General features: G+C 44.7%; 2 protein-coding genes across 2 annotated transcripts in view; both read right to left on the bottom strand.

Annotated features, from left to right (window-relative positions):
• LOC142823325 (uncharacterized) overlaps nucleotides 1–24,017 on the bottom strand; it is a 167,700-nt gene extending 143,683 nt beyond the window's left edge. Inside the window, exons 1-2 of the transcript XR_016347217.1 lie at nucleotides 23,901–24,017; nucleotides 22,641–22,665 (exon numbers count right to left, since the gene is read on the bottom strand). The gene's annotated coding sequence lies outside the window, so the exon portion shown is untranslated. The remainder of the gene's footprint in view (nucleotides 1–22,640; nucleotides 22,666–23,900) is intronic.
• LOC142825118 (uncharacterized) lies at nucleotides 79–10,523 on the bottom strand. The gene is made up of 4 exons (XM_089770361.1): nucleotides 10,331–10,523; nucleotides 7,630–7,668; nucleotides 5,486–5,773; nucleotides 79–189 (listed from the first exon to the last, which is right to left on the bottom strand). The coding sequence occupies exons 1-4, from the start codon at nucleotides 10,359–10,361 to the stop codon at nucleotides 128–130; spliced, it is 420 nt and encodes a 139-aa protein (XP_089626487.1). The 5' UTR covers nucleotides 10,362–10,523; the 3' UTR covers nucleotides 79–127.
• Nucleotides 24,018–26,023: the final 2,006 nt, after the last annotated feature.

Genomic DNA, 26,023 nt, shown 5'->3' with positions numbered 1-26,023 from the left:
CTGGTGGATTGAAGTTGTTGACTCTGGGTTCAGGATCCGTTTGACCCCATCCCAGGTTAGCATTACCCATAACTTAAAAAAACAGCTTTATATGTGGTACGCAAGCCACCTACAAGCATAATTAAATTCATTTACCGTTGGGAAGTGGCTGAACTTCAGTTACATTTCTGTTGGACGTGGGTGTTGCATCTGTGGAGTGGATGCAGTTCAGGTCACACATAAATTACTGCATTCATCTGGAAGCTTTACATACATCTTCTTTAAGAGTGCATCTACACTGTATCATTATTTTGAGATAATGAGAGCATCTACACAGCCATTTTGTTATTTCAAAATAATTTTGAAATAACAGACCGTTTATTCTGAAATCTGTAAACCTCATTCTACAAGGAATAATATCTATTCCGAAATAGCTATTTTGAAATAAGGGGTGTGTAAACTCCCCACGGCTGCTATTTCGAAATAGCCCCTCCCCAGGGCCATTCTAAATTATTCCTCCCCAGTGCCTCCAGGGGCTCTAAATCGAGATAGCGCGTCTACATTAGGGAAGCCTGCTTTGAACTAATTTTGAAGCTTCCCTGCACTATAGATGTGCTATTTCAAAATAAGCTACTTCAGAATCACTATTCTGGAATAGCTTATTTCGAAATAGCCGTGCAGTGTAGACGTACTCTAAAACTACAGAAAGACTTAAAATTAAATGGTCATCACTTGCCACTGATATCATGAAAGGAGTAAAAACATCCAGTTCAGTAAGTGCAGTCTGATAATTTAAGTGGTTTCCACTGCAGCTGTTGGAAAGACAATTTTTTTCATGGGAAATTTTGACAGTTCAAAAATCACCTCCATTCTAAATTTCAATAAAGAAACAAAATATCAAACGTGTCCACAAAACAGAACTTTCTGAGACGTCTCAAACTGGGAATGTCAATGTGAAAACAGTTCAGTGTAGTGTTCAGAACAAAATGGACCAATTTGACATTCCCATTTCAATTTTATTGAGGACGAGAGAAAAAACAGATAATTCAAAACCAACAATTTCTGGTGGAAAATTTCATTTTTCACAAAACCAAAGTGTAGCATTTCTAGTGGCTCTCTTTTCTGCCAGGCTTTGAATTACCATTCTTAAATGGCACAATTGTCTTTTAGCAGTGGTTATTTGGGGACCTAGTCTCCTGAAAGTATAGGCTTCTCATCCATTACAACAGGAATGGGGAACCTTTTTTGGGTTGGTGGTCGCTGACACATAAGAACATAAGAATATAAGAATGGCCATACTGGGTCAGACCAAAGGTCCATCTAGTCCAGTATCCTGTTGTCCAACAGTGGCCAATGTCAGATGCCCCAGAGGGAGTGAACTGAATAGGGATTCTTCAAGCAATCGCTCTCCCATCACCTGTTCCCAGCCTTTGACAGAGGCTAGGGACACCACTCCTACCCACCCTGGCAAATAGCCATCGATGGACCTAACCTCCATGAATTTCTCTCTTTCCTGGACCCTGTTAAAGTCCTGGTCTTCACAGCCTCTTCTGGCAAGGAGTTCCATAGGCAGACCCTGTGCTGTGTGAAGAATAACTTCCTTTTGTTTGTTTTAAACCTATCTATCTATCTATCTATCTATCTATCTATCTATCTATCTATCTATCTATCTATCTATCTATCTATCTATCTATCTATCTATCTATCTATCTATCTATCTAAAGTCCTTTGGGATCCTAATGGAGCATAGGGCCTCCACAATCATTTTCCATCTCTTGCGATCCTTAGTGATAGTCTTGATTTGATCCCATGTTAAGCCAGCTGCTTTTACTTCACCCCGTTTTAAACCTGCTGCCTATTAATTTCATTTGGTGACATCTAGTTCTTATGTTATGGGAACAATAACTTTTCCTTATTCACTTTTTCCACACCAGTCAGGAATTTATAGACCTCTATCATACCTCCCCTTAGTCTCCTCTTTTCTAACATGAAAAGTCCAAGTCTTTTTAATTTCTCTTCATACGGCACCTGTTCCAAATCCCTAATTGTTTTTGTTGCCTTTTTCTGAACCTTTTCCAATGCCAATATATGTTACAGGTGACCTCATCTGTAAGCAGTATAAAAGATGTGGGCATACCATGGATTTATACAGAGGCAATAACATATTCTCTGTTATATTCTCTATCCCTTTTTTAATGATTCCCAACATTCTGTTTGCTTTTTTGGCTGCCACTGCACACTGAGTGGATGTTTTCAGAAAACTATCCACAACGACACAAAGATCTCTCTCTTCAGTAGTTGTAGCTACATTTAAATTAAGTTAACGGAGATTGCCTATCTCCTAGACTTGGAAGGGACCTTGAAAGGTCATCAAGTCCAGTCCCCTGCCTTCACAGCAGGATCAAGTAGCAGCTCTGACAATTTTTTGCCCCAAATCCCTAAACAGCCTCCACAAGGATTGACCTCACAAGCTGGGTTTAGCAAGCCAAAGCTCAAACCACTGAGCTATCCCTCCCACATCATATTGTATGTTTAGTTGGGATTATTTTTTCCGATGTGCATTACTTTACATTTATCAACATTACATTTCATTTGCCATTTTGTTGCCCAGTCACGTAGTTTGGTGAGATCTGTTTGAAACTCTTCACAGTCTGCTTTGTTCTTAGCTATTTTGAGCACGTCACTGTTTACCCCTTTCTCCAGATGATTTATAAATAGGTTCACTGACTCATAGAATCATAGAACCATAGAGCTGGAAGAGACCTCAGAAGGTCATCAAGTCCAGTCCCTTGCCCAAGACAGGACCAATCCCAACTAAATCAACCCAGCCAGGGCTTTATCAAGCTGAGGCTTAAACACCTCTAGGGATGGAGACTCCACTACTTCCCTAGGGAACCCATTCCAGTGCTTCACCACTCTCCTAGTGAAATAGTTTTTCCTAACTTCCAACCTGGACCTCTCCCACCACAACTTGAGACCATTGCTCCTTGTTCTGCCATCTGTCACTACTGTGAACAGCTTTTCTCCAGCCTCTTTGGAACCTCCCTTCAGAAAGTTGAAGGCTGCTATCACTCTTCTCTTCTGCAGACTAAATAGACCCAAATCCCTCAGCCTCTTCTTGTAGGTCATACCAGGCCCTTCCAGATTGAATAGGATTGGTCTCAGTACGGACCCACAGAAAAACCAGCTGGGTAGGGGTAGCGAGGGATGGAGTGCCAGCATGGGCTACCCAATGCTAGCCTTGAGTCCTGGGAGCTGGATCCAGGCAAGTCAGGGACCACATCTGGCCTCTGGGCCTATTGTTCCCCAACCCTACGTTACATCATGGAAAGTCCCAGGACTCTGGAGAGCAAGGCTGAGTCCTATTTGACTCCATTCAGGCCATTATTCAGTTTCTGTGGTTCACTAATTAAGTTAAATATTGTGGGGCTAATTCATGGTGGATGATCCAGTCACTTTGGTTAGGCAGAAGCGAAGTGGCCAGAGAGGAGAACTAAGATCCACCCAGGAATGGAGCATTGCCTGTTCCATTAGATTTTCACCATCTCCTCAGGCATGATGTGGTGGTGTTGGGGTCTCACATTAGGCCTTGAGGAAGGCAGATTTGTGCCCCTGAATGAGTCCCCAGGGATCGAATCTGGCTCTCTGGACCTGTTGCAGTAGATATTCCTATTGACTCCAAAGGGAGGGGTCTGTAGAGAGAACTAGGCAGTTTTAGACTGCGATAGTCAGGGCAGCATGCTCAGCTGTATGCAAGCACGCTCCAAAACACACATTCCTGAACCCTCTGGCAGGGGTCTCCCCAAAGAAACCAGTGCCCTGACTCATCTCACTCCATAAACAATGAAGAGGCCTGTGATACCTTACATCAGGGGTGGGGAACCTTTTTTGGGTCAGGGGCCACTGACCCATGGAAAAATCAGTTGGGGCTACACACAAGTGAGAAGCAAAAAAAGAAAAACCAGCCCCGTACTGACGTGGCCCCTAACGGAGGAGAAAGACATTCCCCACAATCCCCTCACAAGCCAGAACCTAATGGGGTCCAGGCTAGTAGACTTTGTGTGCTCCAGTTCCACAGCAGGCATGAGCTTTCTAATACTCGGGATGGGAGAACCCCTTAGCCTTAGGGGCCAAATCCAGGCAAGCCAGGGGTCCGCATTCAGCCCCTAGGCCTGAGATTCCCCACCTCTACCTTAAAGAAATAATATAATATAATATAATATAATATAATATAATATAATATAATATAATATAATATAATATAATAATTTTCTTACTATGTACTTTAGAAAGGTGTGTCTGTCTGTCTATTCTTCCGTCCATCAGTGAGTCTATGTGTTCAAGAACCTCTCCTAAACCGTAACAGCTAGGACCACCAAATTCGGTATGCTGCTTTCTCTTCTTAAAGCTAGGTCAGGGTTTCATTATCTCAGGACAAGGGGATAAGCTTGGAATTCGCTTGTTTCTCATAAAATGGAAAGGGAAAGGTCTAGCAGGAGGGAGTTATGCTGCGGAATGAGCCAGGGGACAAGGGTGGAGAAAGGGACAGCTATCTAATATATATTTCTCTGTCTGTGTGTCTGTTTGTCTGTGTGTCGGTCTGTCCCACAGCCGGGGAACATGCACTGTTTTCCGGGTTGTGTGCTCACTGTTGCAGCAGCGACTATGGATAGGCACTTCTTACCTCTCCCTCTCTTCCCCACCCAAGCTGCTGCAGTGTGAGGGGCTGGGGTTATTCTCTTCCCTGGGGCAGCCTGCATACTGAACCCCCCACTTCCCAGATCCACCCCAGAACAATAATTTAAACGAAGAAAAATGCAATGCTCAGTCAAACTTCCAGTAATATATAATGTAATATATAATATATCCTTGCCTCTAATTTCTACTCCAACCTTTTTTACCCATGGAAGTTTATGCCCAATTACACATGTTAGTCTTTCTATCCCTGTGAGACTTGTCTCCACAAACAACAACATTCTCAACCCACTTTACAGGAGATTTGTTTGGGCCCCTTTGTTCTCACTTCTTGTCCATTTTATCAAATCGGCACCAGTAGGTAAAAAGAGGAATTTTATTTATTCCTTCACATAACACATGAATTAGCGGGCACCCAATGAAATCAATAGGTGGAAGGTTTAAAGCAAACGTAAGGAATACTTCTTCTCCACAGTCAACCTGTGGAACTCCTTGCCAGGGGATGTTGTGATGTTCAAAGTAGTAATAGGATTCAAAAAAGAAGTTCATGAAAGTCAAGCCCATCAATGGCTGTTAGCCAAGATGGTTAGGGATGCAACCTCATGCTCTGGGTGTCCTTAAACCTCCACCCATCAGAAGCTGGGACTGGATTACAGGGGATGGATTATTCCCTCTGAAGTTCCTAGCATTGGCGACTGTCGGAAGACAGTGTACAGGGTTAGAAGAACCATTGGTCATTCTGACGTAGCCCATTTGGATTTCTCTAATATTGGAGAATATTTGTATAATTAAGGCAAGTTTAGTGTCTTACCTGTCACATCCAGGTTCTGGGAGTCACTTAGAAGTGAATTCTTTTCCTGATTCTGATCATCCTTGTGCTGATACAGACAGGTAAATCTCCCTGTGTTGTTCACACTCACTCGATAGCTGTAGGCAAATTTGGTTTCCTGCATTGGCCAGCTTCCAAGATCCTTCCCATCTTTGCAGAAAATAACACGTGAAAAAGGAGAGAGGGCAGGTACTTTGCACTTCAGGACCAAGCTGACTCCTTCCTCAGAGGATGTCTTGTCTAGAAGTAGCTGAGGAGCAGAGAGGTTACCTGAGTAATAAAAACATTCGGCTAAAGACAATGGGTCTATTTCCTTAATGATGGAACCTGCCAGTGCTCTAAGGACATTAGCAGAGATTTTGGCCCAATATATAAGGTCACCTGCCTGGTTTTGGGGCCTTTACAAAATCCCAATGGAAATGTTGCCCCAAAGAGCCCATAGAAGGAAAGGAAGTGGGGGGGTCAGTCTGTTGCCTCTGTCTCTGTCTCTGTCTCTGTCTCTACACAACCAGTTATTTCAAAATCATGTTGAAATACTGTCAAGCTAGAGGAGTGTTTACTCCAACTCTTGTAACCTTCAGGCTGTGTCTAGACTGACAAGTTTTTTCTGCAAAATCAGCTGCTTTTGCAGAAATACTTGCCAGCTGTCTACACTGGCCACTTGAATTTCCACAAGAACACTGACGATCTCATGTAAGAAATCAGTGCTTCTTGCGGAAATACTATGCTGCTCCCATTCGGTAAAAGTCCTTGTGCGCAAAAGCTTTTGCGCAAAAGGGCCAGTGTAGACAGCTCAGATTTGTTTTCCGCAAAAAAGCCTCGATCGCGAAAATGGCGATCTGGGCTTTTTTGTGCAAAAGCGCGTCTAGATTGGCACAGACGCTTTTCCGCAAAAAGTGCTTTTGCGGAAAAGCGTCCGTGCCTATCTAGACGCTCTTTTCTGCAAATGCTCTTAACGGAAAACTTTTCCATTAAAATCATTTGCGGAAAATCATGCCAGTCTAGACGTAGCCTCATTGTATAAGGAGTCGGATGAGGAGAGCTCTATTTTGAAATAAGTGTTGTGTAGATGCTCCCAATTTTGAAATAAGCTGCGCAATTGATGTAGCTCAGTTTGTGTAGCTTATTTTGAGTTAAAAAACCAGCTGTGTAGATGCACCCTCAGAGTTACTTATCCAACTGTAACAAATAGTTCCAATTTATCAGCAGCCACTAAAACTAGGTGCCTTGATTTTAATTGTGCACTAGTCACACCAATTCATAAAGTCAGAGACAGCCCAGAATTATAAATTCCTGGTTAGACAGACTATGGACAGTGTTCCATACTCCTTCTTACAAGCAAGGTTCTTTCTCCCTAATTTTCCAAATGACACTGATCTATCCTTGCATCATGGGAAGTTTGGGGAGGAAATTTTTTATATAGGCACCATCTAAGACAAGCAAAATAACATATCCGGGCCCTTGTGACTGCAGAAGCTTGCAATAGGTTGGGTTTGCTGACCCGGTGCATTATCCACTATTTCCAAATGGGGTTGAAAGGCTCTTATGAAAAAGTCTGCTATATCCCAGTTCCCTATATGGGTTGCCAGAGCCATCCAAGGGGTTCAGAGCAGGTGTGGGAAACAGGCTGGACTTGGATCCGGAAAAGAAGTCTGAGGCCTTGGTTTAGGGAAAAAATTCCAGTGATTCATCTTTTTAATTATTCTTATTTTTATTCCTGCATAGCCCAGGGTTTACCTTTTAGTTTTACTGCATCCTTTTTTGGTTGTTTATACTCAAGAGCATATGTTCATTAAGAGCAATTCACAAACTAATACTGCTGATCAGCTTTCAATCACTGTGCTGTTTGGTCAATTACGCCACTGCTATTAAATTAATTATCTGCCAAAGTATTTTGCACAGTATTTTTCTAGATGTTCCTGTGGAATTTGGTAAATAAATTAATTTCCCTCAATATAGAGACCTTCATCTAATAAACAATTAATATTTTTAACCCAGTCTACATAACCCCACCCAGCTCCTCACAGTTTCTGTCCCTGGAATTCATTGCTAGTCTTTCAGAAATTGCAGGCTTTTTCTGCAGTGTCAATTTATTTCTGCTCTAGGAATGTGGAGGAAATACTCACCCGGAGAGCTGCAGATTTCTTGATTTGTGAAATGAACCCCTTTAAAATAAACACACAATTTTAGTTTTAGGCACAGGCTCAAGCTTTGTTCTATCCTGCTATTGGGTAAATCCAGACTCACCTGTTGCTAGAATGGGTCAGGGCACATTCTGACCAGAGATAAATAATACCTTTAGCTGCATATTATTTTCTCTTATGAGATATAAAGGAAATGAAATACAATGGTGGTTTATAGCTTATGATCCAGGGTCCCTTGTGGATTTGCAGATTAAATCTAAGGCTTTGTCTATGTTGCCAATTAAACAACAAAACATTTGTCATTCACGGAGGCTTAACACCCCGTTCATTCGAAACACAAATTTTTCAGTGGCAAATGGGTCATTTTCTGCAGGAGAGCTCTCCTATTAACAATACAAATCCTTCTCATAGGTGGTGGAATGATTTTGTCAGGAAAAGGGCTCACAAACAGCAGCGTTTGCATTACTCGACTCCCTGGGAGCTCCTTGCAGTACTCTAGACAATGCATTGCCTATTAAAATCTAGAGGTGCGTCTGCCCAGCAATGTTTTTTCGAAATCTACATAGCCGGCAGTTATTTCAAAATAATGTTGAAATGCTGTAAACTGGAGAACTTCTTAGTCTGACTCCTGTAACCTTCATTGTAATCGGAATAAGGAAAGCCAGAGGAAGGGTGCTCTATTTCAGAATAAGTGCTGTGTAGATGCTCCCCATTTCAAAATGAGCTGTTTTGAAATAAGATACGCAATTGACCTAGCTCAATTTATGTAGCTTATTTTGAGGTAATCTCTGCTGTGCACCCTAGTAGAACTTCTTCCATGTTGAAACAAAAAACAGGACTGTGTAGCACTTTAAAGACTAACAAGATGGTTTCGTGGGCCAGACCCACTTCCTCAGATCAAATAGTGGAAGAAAATTGTCACAAACATATATATCAAAGGATACAATTAAAAAAATGAACACATATGAAAAGGACAAATATCTGAAATTTGATTTGTCCTTTTCATATGTGTTCATTTTTTTAATTTGTATCCTTTGGTATATATGGTTGTGACAATTTTCTTTCACTATTTGATCTGAGGAAGTGGGTCTGGCCCACGAAAGCTCATCATCTAATAAACCATCTTGTTAGTCTTTAAAGTGCTACACAGTCCTGTTTTTTGTTTCCGCTGCACCAGACTAACACAGCTACATTTCTATCACTATTCTTCCATGTTGTCTGCTTTGAAAAAAATTGAGCCATTCTGAAATTATTTCATATCAGACAAAGGCCAAGTCACCTGCAAAATTGCTGCTTCTAAAATTCCATTATATATGAATTGTCCATGTGAAAATTAGTCAGTCGTATTTTGTTTTATTGCTTGGAAAGACATGCCTGTTTTTCTGCTGTCACATAGATGATTAAAGGGATTTAAGACAAACAATTGAAAATAAAAAAATTCCTTCTAGACTGTGACTAAGAAGAGATTTGAATTTGAAAAGGAGATTGTTTTAAGGAAATTCTGAGTATGTGAACGGAGGAAGATTTTTAAAATGTGAGGCTGTTTTGAAATGAAGTCAGAACATATTCTCAACTACTGGAACTTTCACTACCATGAAAAATTCCCATTCTGCTCTCTCTTTAAACTCAGCAACTAAAGTCATGATGCTTGCCGACTAGACCACTGAAAGCATGTAAAAGGGAAAGAATGGTGCTTAAAATAATAAATACAGTGTAGGTACAACAATTATTTCCAAAGATTTAAATAAATATTTGGCATGGTATTTTTTCTTACTTGACAAATAAAACTGATCAGATTATTTATTATAAGAATTGGACTCCTTGTTTCTTAGATCACAAATAAATATATGTGGAAACCAGCCACCTCTAATCACTGGGGTATTCCTACACTGCAGAGCTTACCTCAAAATAAGCTACCCAAACTGAGCACTTGTACAATGAGGATTACAGGAGTTGGAGTAAGAAGTCTTCCAACTTGACAGTATTTAGATACTATTTTAAAAAAACAGCCTGCTGTGTAGATGCGGACTAAGTTATTTCGGAATAGCACTAGTTATTTTGAAATAGGGTTGCAGATGTACCCTATGAAATAGGGTTGTAGATGTACCCTATGACTTCTTTTGAATTCCATTTTGGATTATTCAAGAAGATTTCACGCTCTTTATTCATGTTTGCATATTGTAGGTGTCCCAATGGAAAAGAAATTCTGGCATTTACAAAACATTAAATGATTATATCTTCAATGTATAGGCTATTAATCTTCCAAAATAAGTTCCATTCTATAGTGGTGGATCTTAAACAGAGATATCTTGATTAAATAAGTGATATTTCCTTACGGTCTCATTCTGCCCCAAATTTGCACAGTTCAAATCAAAAGTAAGTCAAGTGGAGTTACACTGAATTTGCAATGGTAGAATCTTAAGCTTTATATGTGTGTCTCAGTATGTGTATAAAATTAAGGCTGAGATTTTAAGTGTGCCCTAAAGGATCTGGACTCTCAATTCCTGTTAAGGTGAATGAGAATTGTGTGTTGAAATCCCCTAGGTGACTTGGCAAACCTTACCCTTAAATTCAATTTTAGACCAGTTATTAAAATGTTGCCTTTTAATTAAGGGGACCAGGCTCAAATATTTTGCTCTCAGTCTCAACTAAAAAGAAAAGGTGGAATATCCACACTACTCACAGCAAAGCCAGAGAAGCAGCAGTGGGATCATCAGGAGATTTGGTGAGGAGAGGCGACAAGGAGACCAGAATCTGTTCTGGGTTTCCTCTTGCCCACTGGGATTCACAGAAGATCAGACACAGCCCCTCCCAACTGAGTTGCTTCTGGTAGCAGGTACAGGAAGCTGCTGCATTCACGTCTGCATCTCCTTTTGCTTCTCAGGGCTGTGACAATAGGCAGGTTGGTTTGTTATCTCCTGTGGATTGTGTTGCTGCTGTCTGTATGAAACGAGGGTTCACTACATTCTCCCTGCACCATCCCTCAGCCCCAGCTTCCTGTTTGAAACTGAAAAACCAAGGAGTTTCCTTTGATCTGAACCACAGACAATGACAATGGACTGTGGAGGCGTCAGTCCCATGTTCTGAATGGCCAAATAAACAGGAGAAGAGACATTTCAGCCAATTTTCACATTTAACAGCCCTTCCTTTCCGTGGGTGCATAGGGGGTGTTTTAAAGTCACTTCTGCTATAAATTAAGAAAGCCTTTGGCTGTGCTTGAAGAAAACAACCTAAATTCTTTCTCTGATACCAGTGTACCTAAAAGCAGCTCTACTGAAAAGTTTCCGAAAAACTTTTGTGCAAAAGGGCCAGTGTAGACAGCAGAGATTTGTTTTCTGCAAAAAAGCCCCGATCACAAAAATGGCGATCGGGGCTTTTTTGTGGAAAAGCGCATCTAGATTGGCCATGGGCACTTTTCTGCAAAAAGTGCTTTTGCGGAAAAGCGTCCTGCCAATCTAGACGTGCTTTTCCGAAAATACTTTTAACAGAAATCTTTTCCGTTAAAAGCATTTCCGGAAAATCATGCCAGTGTAGACGTAGTCTGAGTGTGTTGGTGTGTAAATACAGTTTGCTCCTGCTTTGCTTAGATTTGTTAGATAGTTTGCAGATTTGAGTGTTACTTTGTTTATTGTAATTAACTTAATTTGTGACTCTACCCCAGCTATTGTTTTATTAAATGCAGGGAGAGCTAAAATATGGTTACCAATGTTTGTAATTTTGTGGGAATACAGAAAAGCAGGATCTTGCTAAATTTGTTCCAAAGGGAAGGGCTCATAATTATCAAAAAGAACCTTGCTAAGCAGGGACCTGACTTTCAGAGCGCTATGGCTATGGCTACACTACAGAATTTTTCTTGGATACCCTGAAATAATATTGCCACATCCAGGGAAAGCATCCGCTTTTTTTGGACCAATTTCCAAAAAAGCGGGCACATGCACTGGGAAGCCCTTTATTCCTCATTTTATGAGGAATAAGGGCTCTTCTGAAAGAGGAGGTTTTTCCTGCATTTCGCCCAATGTAAAAAGGCCAAATGTTGGAAAAGTCTCTTCCGAAAAAAGAATCAGAAAAAGGTACACAAATTGTGATTCGCAATTTGCGTACCTTTTTCCAAAAAGCCCCCCCTGCAGTGTAGACATAGCGTATGGGAAAAAAGGGGTGAGGGAAGGTTATTCTAATCTAAATCATATTTATGTTTTCTCCAGCCTGCATGGGTTAGATGTGTTCTCCCCCACTGTTCAAAGAGAAGAGCTAGATAGGCATCTTTAGGAATCTTTTTAGGTTAAATGTGTTTCTTCTGTCCTGCTTGCTAAGAGTTGAAATCACTTGAGACTGATGGGAAGAAAAGTCCCAGCCAAGAGGTAGATGGCAGCAGATGATGTCTGATACCCATCAAGGCATAGTGGACCAGTCAGAACGAGTAAGATGCCTCTTTACATCCCTCCAAGTTCAGAGTGGGAGGTGAAGTCTGCAGATGGGTCTGCCCTGACTGAGGGCAGCAACGGAGAGCGGGGTTCAGAGAAGGGTTGAGCATATGAAGGGGACATTCTTGGTGAAGTAATGAAATAGCGGATTGATTCATAGTAACTACATATTCTGATCCAAGAAATATTGTCCAAGAAGTAAAAGTAGGCATTCAGAGAAGAGAACACACAGTTAGAATCAATAAGCTAATGTTCCCTGCATTCAGTAAAAGGGGTTCTCTTTGTTAAATCCCATTTAAATATTGGCTATAACAGGGATCCATTTGGCATATTTAGTTTATTGGACTTCTGCTTATAAAATGTATATATCGACTCCCATTCATGCTTATGTAATTTGTGGTTTTGGTAACAATTTCATTTGGATTTAAAAAATCTTTTTTTTTTCATTTCCTCAAGTCTGAATTTACTTTCATTTCCTCAAGTCTTTTTTTAAAACTTGTCATTGTTGAAAAATGTTGGTATTTTGACCCATTGGCTTGATTGGGGATGGAAGAAAATGTCAAAATAATGCCATTTTCCATGGGATGGAAATTCATTTTTCTAACCAGTTGCTGGGTAAAAAGAGTCACTTTGGTGCTTTGACAGTTTTGTCCAATATGTAATACTGGTGACTCCTCCACTGACCCCAGGCTCCATACAGTGCTGACACTTTGGAACTCCACAGGGAGCCTGGAGTCAAGCTCCTTGCAGCATTTCAAAGTGGCACTGCTGTGTGGAGCCCAGGACTCCCCAGCTGATCCCTTCGGTGGTTCAAAGCGGGAGCGCTGCACGGTGCCCGGGGTCGGCAGGGTAGTCTCCCCCGCTGACTGCAGGTTCCATGCGGCACTTTCACCTTTCAAGTGTAGCATCAGCCCTAGGACTGTTGCTACACTTCAAAGGCAGAGGTGCCCTACCAAGTAATTGAATAGTCAATGCAAAATGCATTCACTATTCGATTAGTCAATTAGTCAATATTTAACATCCTTAATACTCACTTCATATGAAAATACAGATGTTAAAGGTGGGAGAAATTGGCTTTCTAATGTGCCAATCAGATAATGTTGTTGTTCAAGACTAAAGTACCAGTGTCAGATCTGTAGATGAATTCCAAGTTCTGCAGAGTGTCTCTGTAATTGGTTAGTGTAATTCCTTTGTCAACGAATGGCTACTTTTAAATCCATGATTGAGTGACCAGGCAAGTTAAAAGGTTCCCCTGCAGGTGTCAGCCTGCATTTTCACAAGCATTACGAGGGTTTGTCCACTGAGTCAGGCTCAGTCAATTTAGCTACCGGGACTGGAAGCCAGGCCTTTTCTGAGGTCACCACCTGGCCACAGAGTTCATCAGGTCTTAGCTAAATGAGCAGAGCTCAGTCTGTGCAGACCAGGCAGAAAGGAACATGCTTGATTGCTTCAGCAGAGCCAGCAGGTTGGCTCCTTTCGCTCGTGCAACTAGCAGTAAACTGGTCAGAGCCCAATCTGGGCCTGGCTATGGTGTGACTCCTTTAGAAAGCATGAGTAGCTGCACCCAGAAAGGCCTGTCTTCTTGTGTGCCCATCACTGTGGAATGGCCAGCGCCGGCCTGCTGCAGCCTGTAAAGGCCCCATACAGATGTAGTGCCTATAAATAGATCTGAGCTGTACAGTGGTTTTGTAGAACTGATGTAGAACCCTGTCTTTGACCTCATATTAACCCCGCTCAGAGACCCAGCCACAGGATATGGTGAGAGGAACACTAAAATAGACCGTGAAGAGACTTTGTCCAGCCATCTCCTGCCTCCAGCCACCCTCCCCCTCGTAGCATGTGTAGCTATAGGGCAGTATGTTCACGTACTGTACGGACTTGATGGTACATTCTGTGTTTCTTCCATTTGCTAGAGAAATCTGGTCTCTTTTTTCTTTAAAGTTGCTCCTTAACACACAAACTTTTCCAGGAGGCCTATGGAATGTCCACCCCATCTCAGGAGTTTTTAAACAAGAGTCAGTGGGAAATGTACATTTGAATTTACAATATCATGGATCAAGCTGAACTTCACAGTTGCATCACTCTGATCCTGTGAAAACCTTCATTGGGAAACAAAAGACAGGACTATGCAGCGCTTTAAAGACTAACAAGATGGTTTATTAGGTGATTAAATGGGCAAAAATGGTTTACTGGGCAGCTTGAACCCACCCCTCCACCTTACCGTGGGTAGGCCCTTTATCCCTCCTGCCCCGGTGCCTCCCGACCCAACCCCGGTGGACCCGGGACTGTATGGGCTACATGGCCAATGTGAGCACGACACACAGAGAGAGAGAACACATACGCAGACAACAACTGACAGCAGTTTTATATTCTGGAATGCAACATTAAAACATTAGACAGAAAGCCACTTTAGGAGGGAAAATAGAAAGGTTCCCTTTCAACCTGATGGCGACAACCCATTTACCTTTTTTTTTTTTTTTTTTTTTGTTACCCAGAATTTTGTGAAAATTGACAAGTTTCTTTGAGGTGTTTCAATTTTGATGAAACTGCATTTTCCAGTGGAAAAACATTCCACTGGGAAAATTCCAGCCCTCTCTAGGAAATAGGTAATACACCAATAAATGGATCTCAGGAATATGTAACATGGCTCATGAGTGTACTAGGACTAATAAAACGGCCTTGTCATACATTGCAAGAGGCTTTTTGTGTGCAGCTCATATTACCTTTTTTAAAAAGCCCTTCACCCCAGACAGTTGCTGCGTCCGTCCATGCGGGACTCTGCTGGAGAACACACAGCATGCTGGCTGCCTAAGTTTATCGTCCACATGATGCCCCCTCTGGGAAAGGTGAGAAGGTTGCTCTGTGGCTGTTTTGTCCTCTGGTCTCAGCTTAATAATATGGGGCATGTTTATTCTCGAGAAAAGAAAACTGAGAGGGGACCTGATCGCAACCTTCAGATATGTTCAGGGCTGTTGTGAAAGGATGGGGATCAATTGTTCTCAGTCTCACTGAAGGTAGGACACGAACTATTGGAGTTAATCTGCAAGAAAAGTGATTTAGGCTAGATGTGAAGAAAAAATGCAAACTGTAAGAATAATTAAACTGTGGATCAGGCTTCCAAGGAAGGTTGTGAAATTCCAGTCACTGGAAGATTTAAAAAACAAGTTGGAAAAACAGCTGTCAGGGATGGTCCAGGTTTACTTGGTTCTGCCTCAGTCCAGGGGGCTGGACTTGATGACCTCTCGAGTTCCCTTCCAGCCTGAGATTTCTATGAATGCAAAGTCCAGGGGGAGTGGATCACTCACAGAGCTCAGAGGTTACAGAGGAAGGCGTGACTCTCTCAGGAAGTGTAGAGTAAGGGGTATTCTCTATGGTGACGGCTTTTAAACTTTCATATGATCCAGCAGTGTCTTTGTCACTTTGTGGTGCCTTCAAAAAAAGAAAATAAAACAAAATCAAAAAGCCAATTTCCCTACCCAATGTTTGGCAACCAAAAGCTTATTTTAAATACAATACTTGAAAACCAAAGTGTTTTCAAAGAGAAATCTGAAAAAAATAACAAAGACTAGCTCATTTCATGTCTACATTGTTATTTCTGTTAGATGTCGAGGATTAACGGTAGTTCGAACTAGGAAGCCTACTTCGAACTACCTAGTTCGTGCCGCGTGTAGTCGCGCGGCACGGGGTTCGAACGAGCGGGGATTTAAAAATGGCGGCGCCCCGCTTATGCAAATGAAGCCCAGGAAATTCAAATCCCGGGCTTCATTTGCAATTGCGGTATGCCTACATTACCCCACTAGTTCAAACTAGCGGGGTAGTGTAGACATACCCTTAGAGACTTTTCTTTCTGTCTGCACATCTGTTTGTTCAAGAACTCCTACAAAATGCTAAGAGCTAAGTCCACCAAATTTGGTATTCAGCTTCCTCTTACCCTAATTTGATTGTGCCGGAAAATGGAATGTGCCTGGAATTCGATTGTTTTCATAACATGGAATGGGAGGGGGCTGAGTGGAGGGATGCGATACTCACAGTCACCACTAGGGGCAGTGCGACAGCGATAATGCACAGTGACCACTGGGTCCAACTGCACCATCAAGGAAGTGGCCAGCTGGGGACAGGGCCACTTCCTTCCCATGCTGACCGATCTGCGTATAGACTGCCGCACTGTGCTAGATTAGCTGATTTTCGGCACAGCACGGAGGCCATTTATATTTTAATGAAGCGGGGATTATTTAAATCCCTGCTTCATTGACTATGTCATGTAAATTAGTTTACATGGCTCCATCGATGGAGCCATGTAGTCTAGACGTACCCTATGTGCTACCACAATAGAAATGTTACTGCACCACAATACAGAGAGTCTGGGTGAAAGGCCCTGACTATTTCAATTAGTTGGGTTTCTCCTGTTAGTTTCCCCGGATTTTACTTACTCATCAGTGAGTGTAAGGCTCAGATCAGATCAATCAATGGACAGCTAGTCAGAGAACAGAGACTGGGACTGACCTGTGTGAAGCGCTAGGAAGTTCCCCACCACTGGAAAGGTCCCCTTGGATATTTCACATCTACACAAGGCCTTCAGTGAGACACACTTTAGCTGCATTTCACATCTGGCAATGTGCCAGGGCTCCATTGTGGGTTTTATAGACAATGTGTAAGTCTTAAAATAGGACATAAGAGATAATATGAAATTCCTGGAAATATTTCATCTTTGACCTCTGCAATGTTAGCCAGAAGAAGGCACCTTCCCACCCGCTAAGAAGGGACTTTGTAAAATCCATTGTTTCTGTTACCTCATGCCACTAGCTATAAGCCAAAAATTATGAAGGCCAGTGTGGACCCAGACTTTCAGTAGAAACCTCCTGGCATTGGCCATTTCTGGAAGACTGGTTACTGGGGTAGGTGAAACTTTGGTCTGACCCACAATGTTCATTCTTATATTCTTAATGTAAATCCCAGCTTTGGGGATTCTTGTAACCTTTATGCACCCCTGGATCCTCTGCTATTTGGCCTCCAGAGGTTCATGCATCACATACCCCAAAGTAATGCAATTGCTTCATGCAAAACTGCTTTCCAGAGAGCTAAATGCTCTCATCAGGTTCTCTTGCAGCCACACGGTTGCAATATCAGGCTGATGAAAACAAATGTGGTTTCACCAAGGCATGGTTGATGACAAATAGCTTTTGTTTGATATTTAAATTCCATATTTTCATATTACCCTATTTTGTAACTTCCCCACAAGCCAACAAGGCACAAGACAGGGACACAGACACTGCAAATTCCAAGGTGACCCTAACACTGTGGTCAGTGTTGCTGATTTAGCAGCAACTCACAAGATCATTTCTGTGTTTCTTAGAGACCCAGCTCTTGGGGGATTCAGATTAGGTGAGCGTTTTGTTTCAAAAGTTACATTTCTAGCCCTCTTGATTGTGGCAAAATCTTGGAAAAGGCTCAAACACCAGAAGGCAAATCAAAGGATGGAAAAAACATATTTAAAAAAAACCCTCATGAATTCTTAAGGCAAAATTGGGATCTGGGGAGAAGGTCACTTTGGGTTGGCAGTGGAATCTCTGCATAGAGAGGACAGGACTTGAGATCTGAGCTGTCGATATATAGAGTCAGGGCATGGGAATACAGAGTTTGGGCATCTTCCCCAATTTTATTCATAGGAAACATTTTTTTCTAAAAGGCAGACAGGCAGCACTTGCCCTAAGAACATCCCATCTCTCCAAGAGAGCTTCAGGGTGCTGTGTATTATCCAGCTGTGGCACCAAAATGGTTTCCCACGTTCTGGCCTTAAGGCAGCCTGTGATTTGGGGAGGTTGTGTGATGTGACTGCGCACCGACGAGCCCTGCATTTCAGCAAGTGAAGTATCAGTGACATCTTGTCCCATTGCAGAGTGTGGCCATGTACGTCGGTGTCTGTTCTCTCTAGCGCTGTGGATGCTTTACTTTCAAACATGGAGATGTTACTTTTCTGCTGAGCCAACCTAAAAACCAAAAAAAGCCCTTTTGACAACACGGCTGTTAGGGGTGTGAATGGGCGCAGAGCTGCTCTGGCCCTGCTGAGCCCACCGCACCATGGACTGGATGACGGCAGCCAAGATCCAGCAGCCATGTGGGGCCAGCAGCTGGCAGCCTCACGGAGCAGGGAGCAGCAGCTTACAGCCCAATGGGACCAGCAACGAGAGAGGGTAGCCAGGAGACCTGTGGACAAGGGGACTATTCCAGCCAGGCTGGAGTAGCTCCCCGCCCACAGGACCCCACTTAATGGGTTAACCAGTTAAACATAAAATGTAATCTGTTAATTGATTACACAGGATTGTACATGCCTAACTGCTGTAGAAACAGCCCGAGCAGTTCTACTGCACGTCTAGGCCAGGAAACACCAATATCCCCACTTCCTACATAACCTCTCTCCATCTGGCCCTTTTCTGCCCCTGATTAGGTCACTTTGGGGTTTGCCTTGACACCCGCCGGCTAGGCAAAAGAGCCCTTCTCCCTCTCTCCACGCCAGTCACCCCTGATGTGGTGGTGATGCCCAGTTCTCCCTGGGATGGGGCATTATTATGTAAAATAAGGACTCTTCTGTGCTGCAGGCAATTCTGTTTTTTTCTGTCCTGTTTCATATTTTAATCAATGATGTGGTTAAGGCCAATATTTATAACAGTTCTGGGCCATTTTTAGTATCCTATTGTTATCAGGGAGAGTGGGTAAAGCCCAGCAAGTGTGTCTTTGATCTATGGACAATCCCAGCACCTTGTTGAATTTGGTGGCCGTGAGAAGCACCTTCCATTCAAGCTAAATAAGGGAACCATGAAATGCCCTTTTATTCAATTCCAGCTGAAGCAATGGGAAACTACCAACCAGGAACTAGACCGCAGGCATGTCTGGGAATGGCAGGGCCAGGCTATCCAAAGGGGTTCCTCAGGGTCTGGACAGAAACACAGGCGTGGGGAGGGATGTGCGACAAAAGCAGCAGATACACCTCAGACACAACTAGAAAGACAGAGTGAGAGGAGCACTTGGAGCAGGACTCTGAGCAAAAGCTTTTGGGAAGAGATTTGGAGCCAGAAACACATGAAGCTCTATGGTTCTATGACTAAGTATTTTGTTGTTGTTGTGTGGCTCTTGTTGTGTCCAAGGAAACACGACTGTTTCGACTTTGTAAGTGAATCCACCAAGATCCCTCACACTCTTTCATCACTCTCAGCTTCTCATCCCTGTTGGAAGTGAGCCTCCTCCAACCTGACTGAATTTGCACTGATGTGACACTCCCGTCTCTGTATCCCTGCCTTTCTTTCTCTTCAAGCATCTGAGGAAGTGATCTGTACCTCACAAACGCTTCTGTCCTAATAATTTGGTAGTTTTTAAAATGCCACTGGACCCCTTGTTGTTTTGACCTGAAGCCTGGGAACCCTGAATAAATCCACGTTCCAAGTCCACAGGTCCCTGCCGATCTGGAACAGGGAAACCAATCGTTCTTTTTTCTCTCATGACTTTGTCCTTAATAAAAGCTGAGACTCACCGTGGCTCTTCCCGGCCAAACCACTAAGGCATCTGAGGAGAGAATAACAGGTACACATCATCACGTGGCTGTAAATGCCCTTAAAGGAAGGCACCTCCTGAAAAACCCTACAGCTCCTGCCTCCCCTAGCCAGGGCAAGGCTCCCTGCTGATGATCAGGGACACTCGAGGATACTTTACAGAAGGATTTAATTCAACTTTTGAAGATTCCCAATGGAAACTGCCTGTCTGAGTTTTCAACAGAGCTATTTTGTCACGGGCAGAGTCGACTTTTGGCAGAAAAGGTCAATGTTTTATTCAAAAAATGAGCAGCCCAAAAATGAAATATTTTGGACAGACCCCAAAAATATTCTGACCAATAATACCAACATGGTGTCTCATGAGACTTGTAGTTTAATGGCCTTGTGTTGATAGTCTGTCTGGACTTCAATAGGCTGTCTGGACTTCAATTCCCAGGATGCACTGCAACCCAGAACAGCTTATACTGGCTACTGAGACCGAGTGGGATGCGTCCTGGGAGAGCCAGAGAGCCCAGCTCAAAGAGAAGACCAGGAGCAGGAGGTAGCTGAATGACAGCTCCCATTGTAGCTGAATGACAGCCCTTTTGCACCCAATTCAAATCTAAATATTTTATTTTACTGTTGAAATATTTCAATTTTTGATATTCCATGGAAAAGTTGAAATTTCCCACAGGAATTTTTGAGAAAAATTAATATAGATAGATAGATAGATTATATATAACGGTTTATCCTTTCAGGTAGGAAGAAGAGATCCTCCGGAAAAGGGCTTTATTCCGGAGGATCGGGCCAGTCTAGACGCTTTTGTCCGGCTTTTCCCCAAGCCGGAAAAAAAGTGGCGGAAATGTTTATTTAAATCCCGCGGGGGATATTTAAATCCCCCGCGGATTTACCTATTCCCACTTTCAAAATTAGCATGCCCCTTCCGAAGAAGGGGCCAGTGTAGACGTAGCCCTGTTTTCCTACCAGGTTGAGCATTGAATAATTCGTTGAGTTAATTTATAATACAGTGGAACAGAGCCCAGCCAGTTGTGTGTGACTTTGCTTCCTAAGGACAAAATTTCTCTCTGGGATGTGACACTAATTCCTCCGGGCTTCCAAAAACCATAGACATTTTAGGGGGTATTGAACAAGGTATATTGCCAGCCTCTCACACTCTAAGACGACCATATACCCCACATGCGTATCTCAGCCTTCAACCTTGGGCCTCACAATTGAGCAAATGGATGGGCACCAATTCCTTGACAAGGCCCAGTCTGTTAGGACTTATAGCAGTACTGTCATATCCTAGTCCATTAGGACAGGGCACATGGACTGGACAGCCCCCAGGCAGCTCCAGCTCCCAGTGACAGGGATGGACACTTTCCATGGGAGCTTTCCCCGGGATGTGACCTTTCCAAGAAGGAGAAGTGATAACACCTCTGGCAATGGAGGGTGGGGATCACAGGCAAAGGATGGGACAAAGGAACCTCAGGGACTCAGATGCGCAAGACATGGGACCCCTGAGGACTCTTTATCCTTATTCACTTTGATCACAGGCAGTTTGTTGTTGTAACTCTCAGCCATTCACACTGATTTGGGATCTGCCCATCCCCCACCAGTTACCAAATTTACCGCCAACCCCCATATTTCGCTGCCACGTGCTGGTGCCCCTGGTGACCCCAATGCTCTACAAAGGCTCTTACATTCATACTCGTCTTCAGGAGCTCTGCAGGGGTCACGCTGGACTCGCTCCCTGTGGAGAGTAAGTGACACACATTGGTGAGAAGCTGTGAGAAGCTTTCTTCCCAAGGCTGGTTCTCCTGCCAGGACCGTACAGCTCCCTTTAGCTCATACACAGTTTCTTTGCATATTTTTCACCCAAATGACACTGGATTTCTGGCGCAGGCCTGCTCACACTGTCAGGGCTGGAAGCTGAACATTGATCCCTGAGGCCGAGCTGTACAGCCGAGAGTCAGGGAGAGGGTCCCAGGACCGAGGGGCTCTGTGTCAGAACCTGGCAGAACCTGGAAACTGCCTCTTGCCTCCCCATGCGCCCGGTTCTCTCTGTGTTCAGAGCTGGTCACCCCATGGACTCCCTGGCTGTTCCCCGCATCACGTCCATCTAGGCCGGGGCCTGTAGATTTCCTGGTCTCTCTCTTGGGGCATCATGCAATTGATTAATTGGCTTGGGCCCCGTGGCCCTCAGAGGAGCTGCGGCTGGCCTCCCAGGCGGCAAAGGATCAAAGTGGGGGAGGGAGCAGGAGTCTGGGGGAGCCCTGAGTGGAGGACGTTGGCTGCAGAGCAATGGGGAGTGGCCCTTAGGCAAGGTCTGAGGGGGTCCCCGGCAGGTCTCTGTGATGGGAGGGTGGGGAGGGGCCCCTCAGAGCCCTCTGACTGGGTGGGGCAGATAGCGAGCCAGTAGCAATTAGCAGCTCCCCTGGCACTGGGGGCAGCTGGGGCCCAATGAGCTGGTCTCCCAGGCTAGGTCGTTTGGTGCCATTTTGTGGCCAACCAAGTGCCGTCAATGGTGGGGGGGGAGGGCAAACGGGGCAGCCACTCTGGGGCCTGGTGATTTGGCCCCTGTTGCTGCAGTTGAGCCCCACACCCCTTAAATCACTGCTGAAGTGCTGGGTGGTGCGGGCCGGGCACACCTCGCCCAGCGGCCTGGCAATTCTGTCTGCAGCCCGGCCGACCAGCCCCAAACCCTGAGCATAGAACAGTCACTTTCCTTCCTTCACACCCCTGGGGCAACTACGACCTGCGCCCGCTGCTGCCGGCGAATGGGACGGGAACATGTCTCTGGCAAACCCCTTCCTGAAAGCGTCTCCTTGTAACCCCCAGACCCCACTTCCACCGGAGACTTCCAGCTGCCCTGGGCTTTTTGAAAACTGCTCCAGAACAAAAACACACACCCCTCCCCTCACCTCGCCCTCCTCCTCTCCCCACACACACACAGCAGGAGAGCTGGAGACAGACAGACAGCCCTTCTGCGGGGCAGAGAGAAGGGACCCTGACTGGAAAGGAGATGGGAGAGGGAACAATCTCCTACCTGTGATCCCTTCGCAGAGACCCAGCTGGAAGCAGCGAGACAGTGATCAGAGACGGGGCCACATTTCCTCGTGGGCAGAGGGAGACAGAGATGAGTGATACAGCTCCAGCCCCTCATTGTACTGACACAGAGCCCCAGCCCCACGGCGTGGCCCAGTGTTCTCCCGCACCAGCCCCACTGACTGGCCCTGGGAACAGCGTCCCCAAGTCTCACCGTGTTACTTCCACCCTCCCAGTGTTTCGTATTCTACACAAAGCCCCAGGTCTGAGAGTCGGGAAGTCAGTCAGAAACTCGGCTTTTATTTAAAAAGAGTAGACGTGTAACCTCAGCTGTGTCTACATTGGCAAGATTTCGTGCAAAAGCGGTCGCTATTGGGCAAAATCTTGTGGCCTATCTACACTGGCCGCGAGTTTTTGCGCAAGAACACTGACGTTGTAATGTACAAAATCAGTGCTTCTTGCGCAAATACTCTGATGCTCCAGCTCAGGGATAAGCCTTCTAGTGCAAGTATTCTTGCACAAGAGGCCAGTGTAGACAGCAACATTAATTTCTTGCGCAAGAAAGCTCGATGGCTAAAATGGCCCTCAGAGCTTTCTTGCGCGAGAGAATGTCTACATTGGCACGAATGCTTTTGCGCAAAACCACATTTCTTGCGCAAAAGCACATGCCCGTGTAGATGCTCTTTTGCACAACTACTTCAATCTTGAGCTGGTCAGGGTGACTGGAGGCTGTGAGAGCTGGGGGCTGGGGCCCTGTGAGGAAAGGCTGCAGGGCAGAGCTGTGCGCAGAGTTGTTAGGGTCTGATGCAGGAAAGCCTTAGTGACCTGCGTGTTGATAGTCCATCCACCTGGCTGAGTCGTAGTTTGTGACCATCTATGGGGCAGAGACTCTCCCCTTCATTGCTGATCTGTGCAGCTCTGGATACAGGGGCGTCCTGATTCCAGACTGGGGCTCCCGGGCACGACAGTAACGTACCTAATAAATATTGTACAGCACCTAGCACAGTGGGGCTCTGACCCCTAATTGGGGCTCCAGGGTGCTACTGCAACACAAATTACTAATCACAAGGACAATCTCTTTCATCGTCTCTTTGATCTGTGCATCCACCCAGCCTCCCCAAACCAAATGATCATTTCACTGGGTCTATCTTATCTCTCTCCCCCCATCCCAGGCACACTGGGGACAGGGGATCTCAGGGGTGTCTCTGCCATGTCTGACTGTTCATTTGCTAACACGGCTCGGCCTCACTCTCACACCCACCTTTCTTCCTCAGCAAACAAAGCGCCACAGCCAGCACCAGGACAGCAGGGACTGCAATTCCCAACAGGAGCTTTAGATCCAGCCCTAGGAAAGAACCTCGCTGTGAATGGCTCCTCCAAGCAGCCACCAGCCAGTTCCCACTGGCTGGACCTGGCTGAGTCCTGTGGTAAGTGACCCCTGACGTTTCCATGAGTAAACCTGGAAGCTCACCTCATGGTTACCTGCAGGTCAACATTATCTGCTGTTCTTTGGGAGTAAAAGTTCACTGAAGCTTTTCAACCAATTTTTCTTCCCAAAGTTTGTTTTTATCCAAACATAGATTACAGGAAAACAAAATTTTCCCCCGAGCAGTTCATGTGCTAGGACCTTCTTAGTCTTTCCTACAATAATTTGGATACGGAAGACACCGTTTTGCTTGGTTTAAAACTGACAGGTTTGTTCCATTTTAGATTTCCAAATGCAGAAGCGGAAGACAAACGTCCCTTGGAAAGGAAACAAAGCAAATCCCTCTGTGTTTCCAGCTGACATTTTAGGTCATGTTCTGAACAAGGAAACTGCCAAGTCAAAGTAAGACCAAAGGAAAACGTTTGTTCAGTTTCATGTTTTTTTTCTCCATCAAAACACTGACATTATCCATGGCAAGTTTTGTTCATAATTTTTTTTAGAAATAAATCTGGTTCTACCATCCCGCCAGGGCAAGTTCCTCAAGCCGGAAACATTCCTGAGGAAACTGCCCTGCTTCCAGGAAGCATCACGATTCAGCGCAGCACAAATAACTTTCCACAGGTGCTTAAAATGAAGCACATACCTAGGTGCTGTCCTGGATAGGGCTGGACTTGAACTCATACTTGAGAGCTTTCTGGGCATCCAGCAGACACGTGTGGGGCTGATCTACCTGAAAGCCACACACCTACTGGGTGTGGGTCCCTGTCCCATGTAGTGGCACTTAGACACTTACAGAGATACCATGAGTCTGCTCTACAACTGACTTTTAGTTCAAGCTGTAGAGCTGGGGTGGGGAACCTCAGACCCGGGGGCCACATCCAGCTACTGGTTTGATTGAATCCGGCCCCAAGGCTCAGGCTCCACACAGCCCTGCCCCACAGCCCCTGCTGTCCTACTGCAAGGAGCACACAAAATCTACTAGGCTGCTCCTCCCCCCAGACTCTGGAGTATGAAGAGTAAATGGGCAGTGTCTGTCTCCTCATTTGGGGGCCAGGAACTTTTGTCTGGGTGTCTGGCTGGTGAGTCTTGCCCACATGCTCCGGGTTCAGCTGATCTCCATATTTGGGGTCAGGTAGGAATTTTCCTCTGGGGTAGATTGGCAGAGGCCCTGGAGGTTTTTTGCCCTCCTCTGTAGCATGGGGCATGGATCACTTGCTGGAGGATTCTCTTCATTTTGGGGTCTTTGAACCATCGTTTCAAGGACTTCAATATCTGAGATATAGGTGAGAGGATTATTCTAGCAGTGGGTGGGTGAGATTCTGTGGCCTGCACTGTGCAGGGGTCAGACTAGATGATCAAAATGGTCCCTTCTGATCTTAAATTCTATGAATCTATGAGGAATGTTGTTGTTTTTTTTTTTTTGCTTGCCACTTGTGTGTGGCCCCCAACTGATTTTCCTGCGGGTCAGTGGCTGCAACCCAAAAAAGGTTCCCCAGCCCCGCTGTAGAGTCTCATGCACTAAGCTCCAGCGCTCTCAGGTTTGGTTCCACCTGTCGGCGCTACATACCCAGCGGAGCAGTTTTCTGTGGAAAACGCTGTTTCTTCAAAATAAAAACTTTTCAACGAGGTCACTTCAGTGTTGCTAAATTTCTGTTCCATGGAAAAATCTGAATGTTTGACCATTTCTCCTGATTCAGGATGAAAATACAATCGAGGAAGGTCAGAATTTGTTTGCTGATGTGGACACTTTGCAGGTAGTTGGGGCAAACAGCCAGGTTTGGGCTCTGATCAGTTCAGTTCCTGGGGCTCGGTTGCTCCCTGGGAACCAGACACTGGTGCTGGGCTGAGGTTCCTGGCAGAGGGGTTTGCCCACACGCCGGGTGTGACACTCTGGGTCAGGCATGGAGCACAGAGCGTAACTAGCTAATGACACGGAGACAGAACCTGGGAGCCCAGGT

Source organism: Pelodiscus sinensis, chromosome 18 (genome assembly GCF_052426305.1).
Source record: "Pelodiscus sinensis isolate ZL-2025 chromosome 18, ASM5242630v1, whole genome shotgun sequence".
Classification (NCBI taxonomy): Eukaryota; Metazoa; Chordata; order Testudines; family Trionychidae; genus Pelodiscus; species Pelodiscus sinensis.
This window is presented reverse-complemented; position numbering and strand designations above follow the sequence as displayed.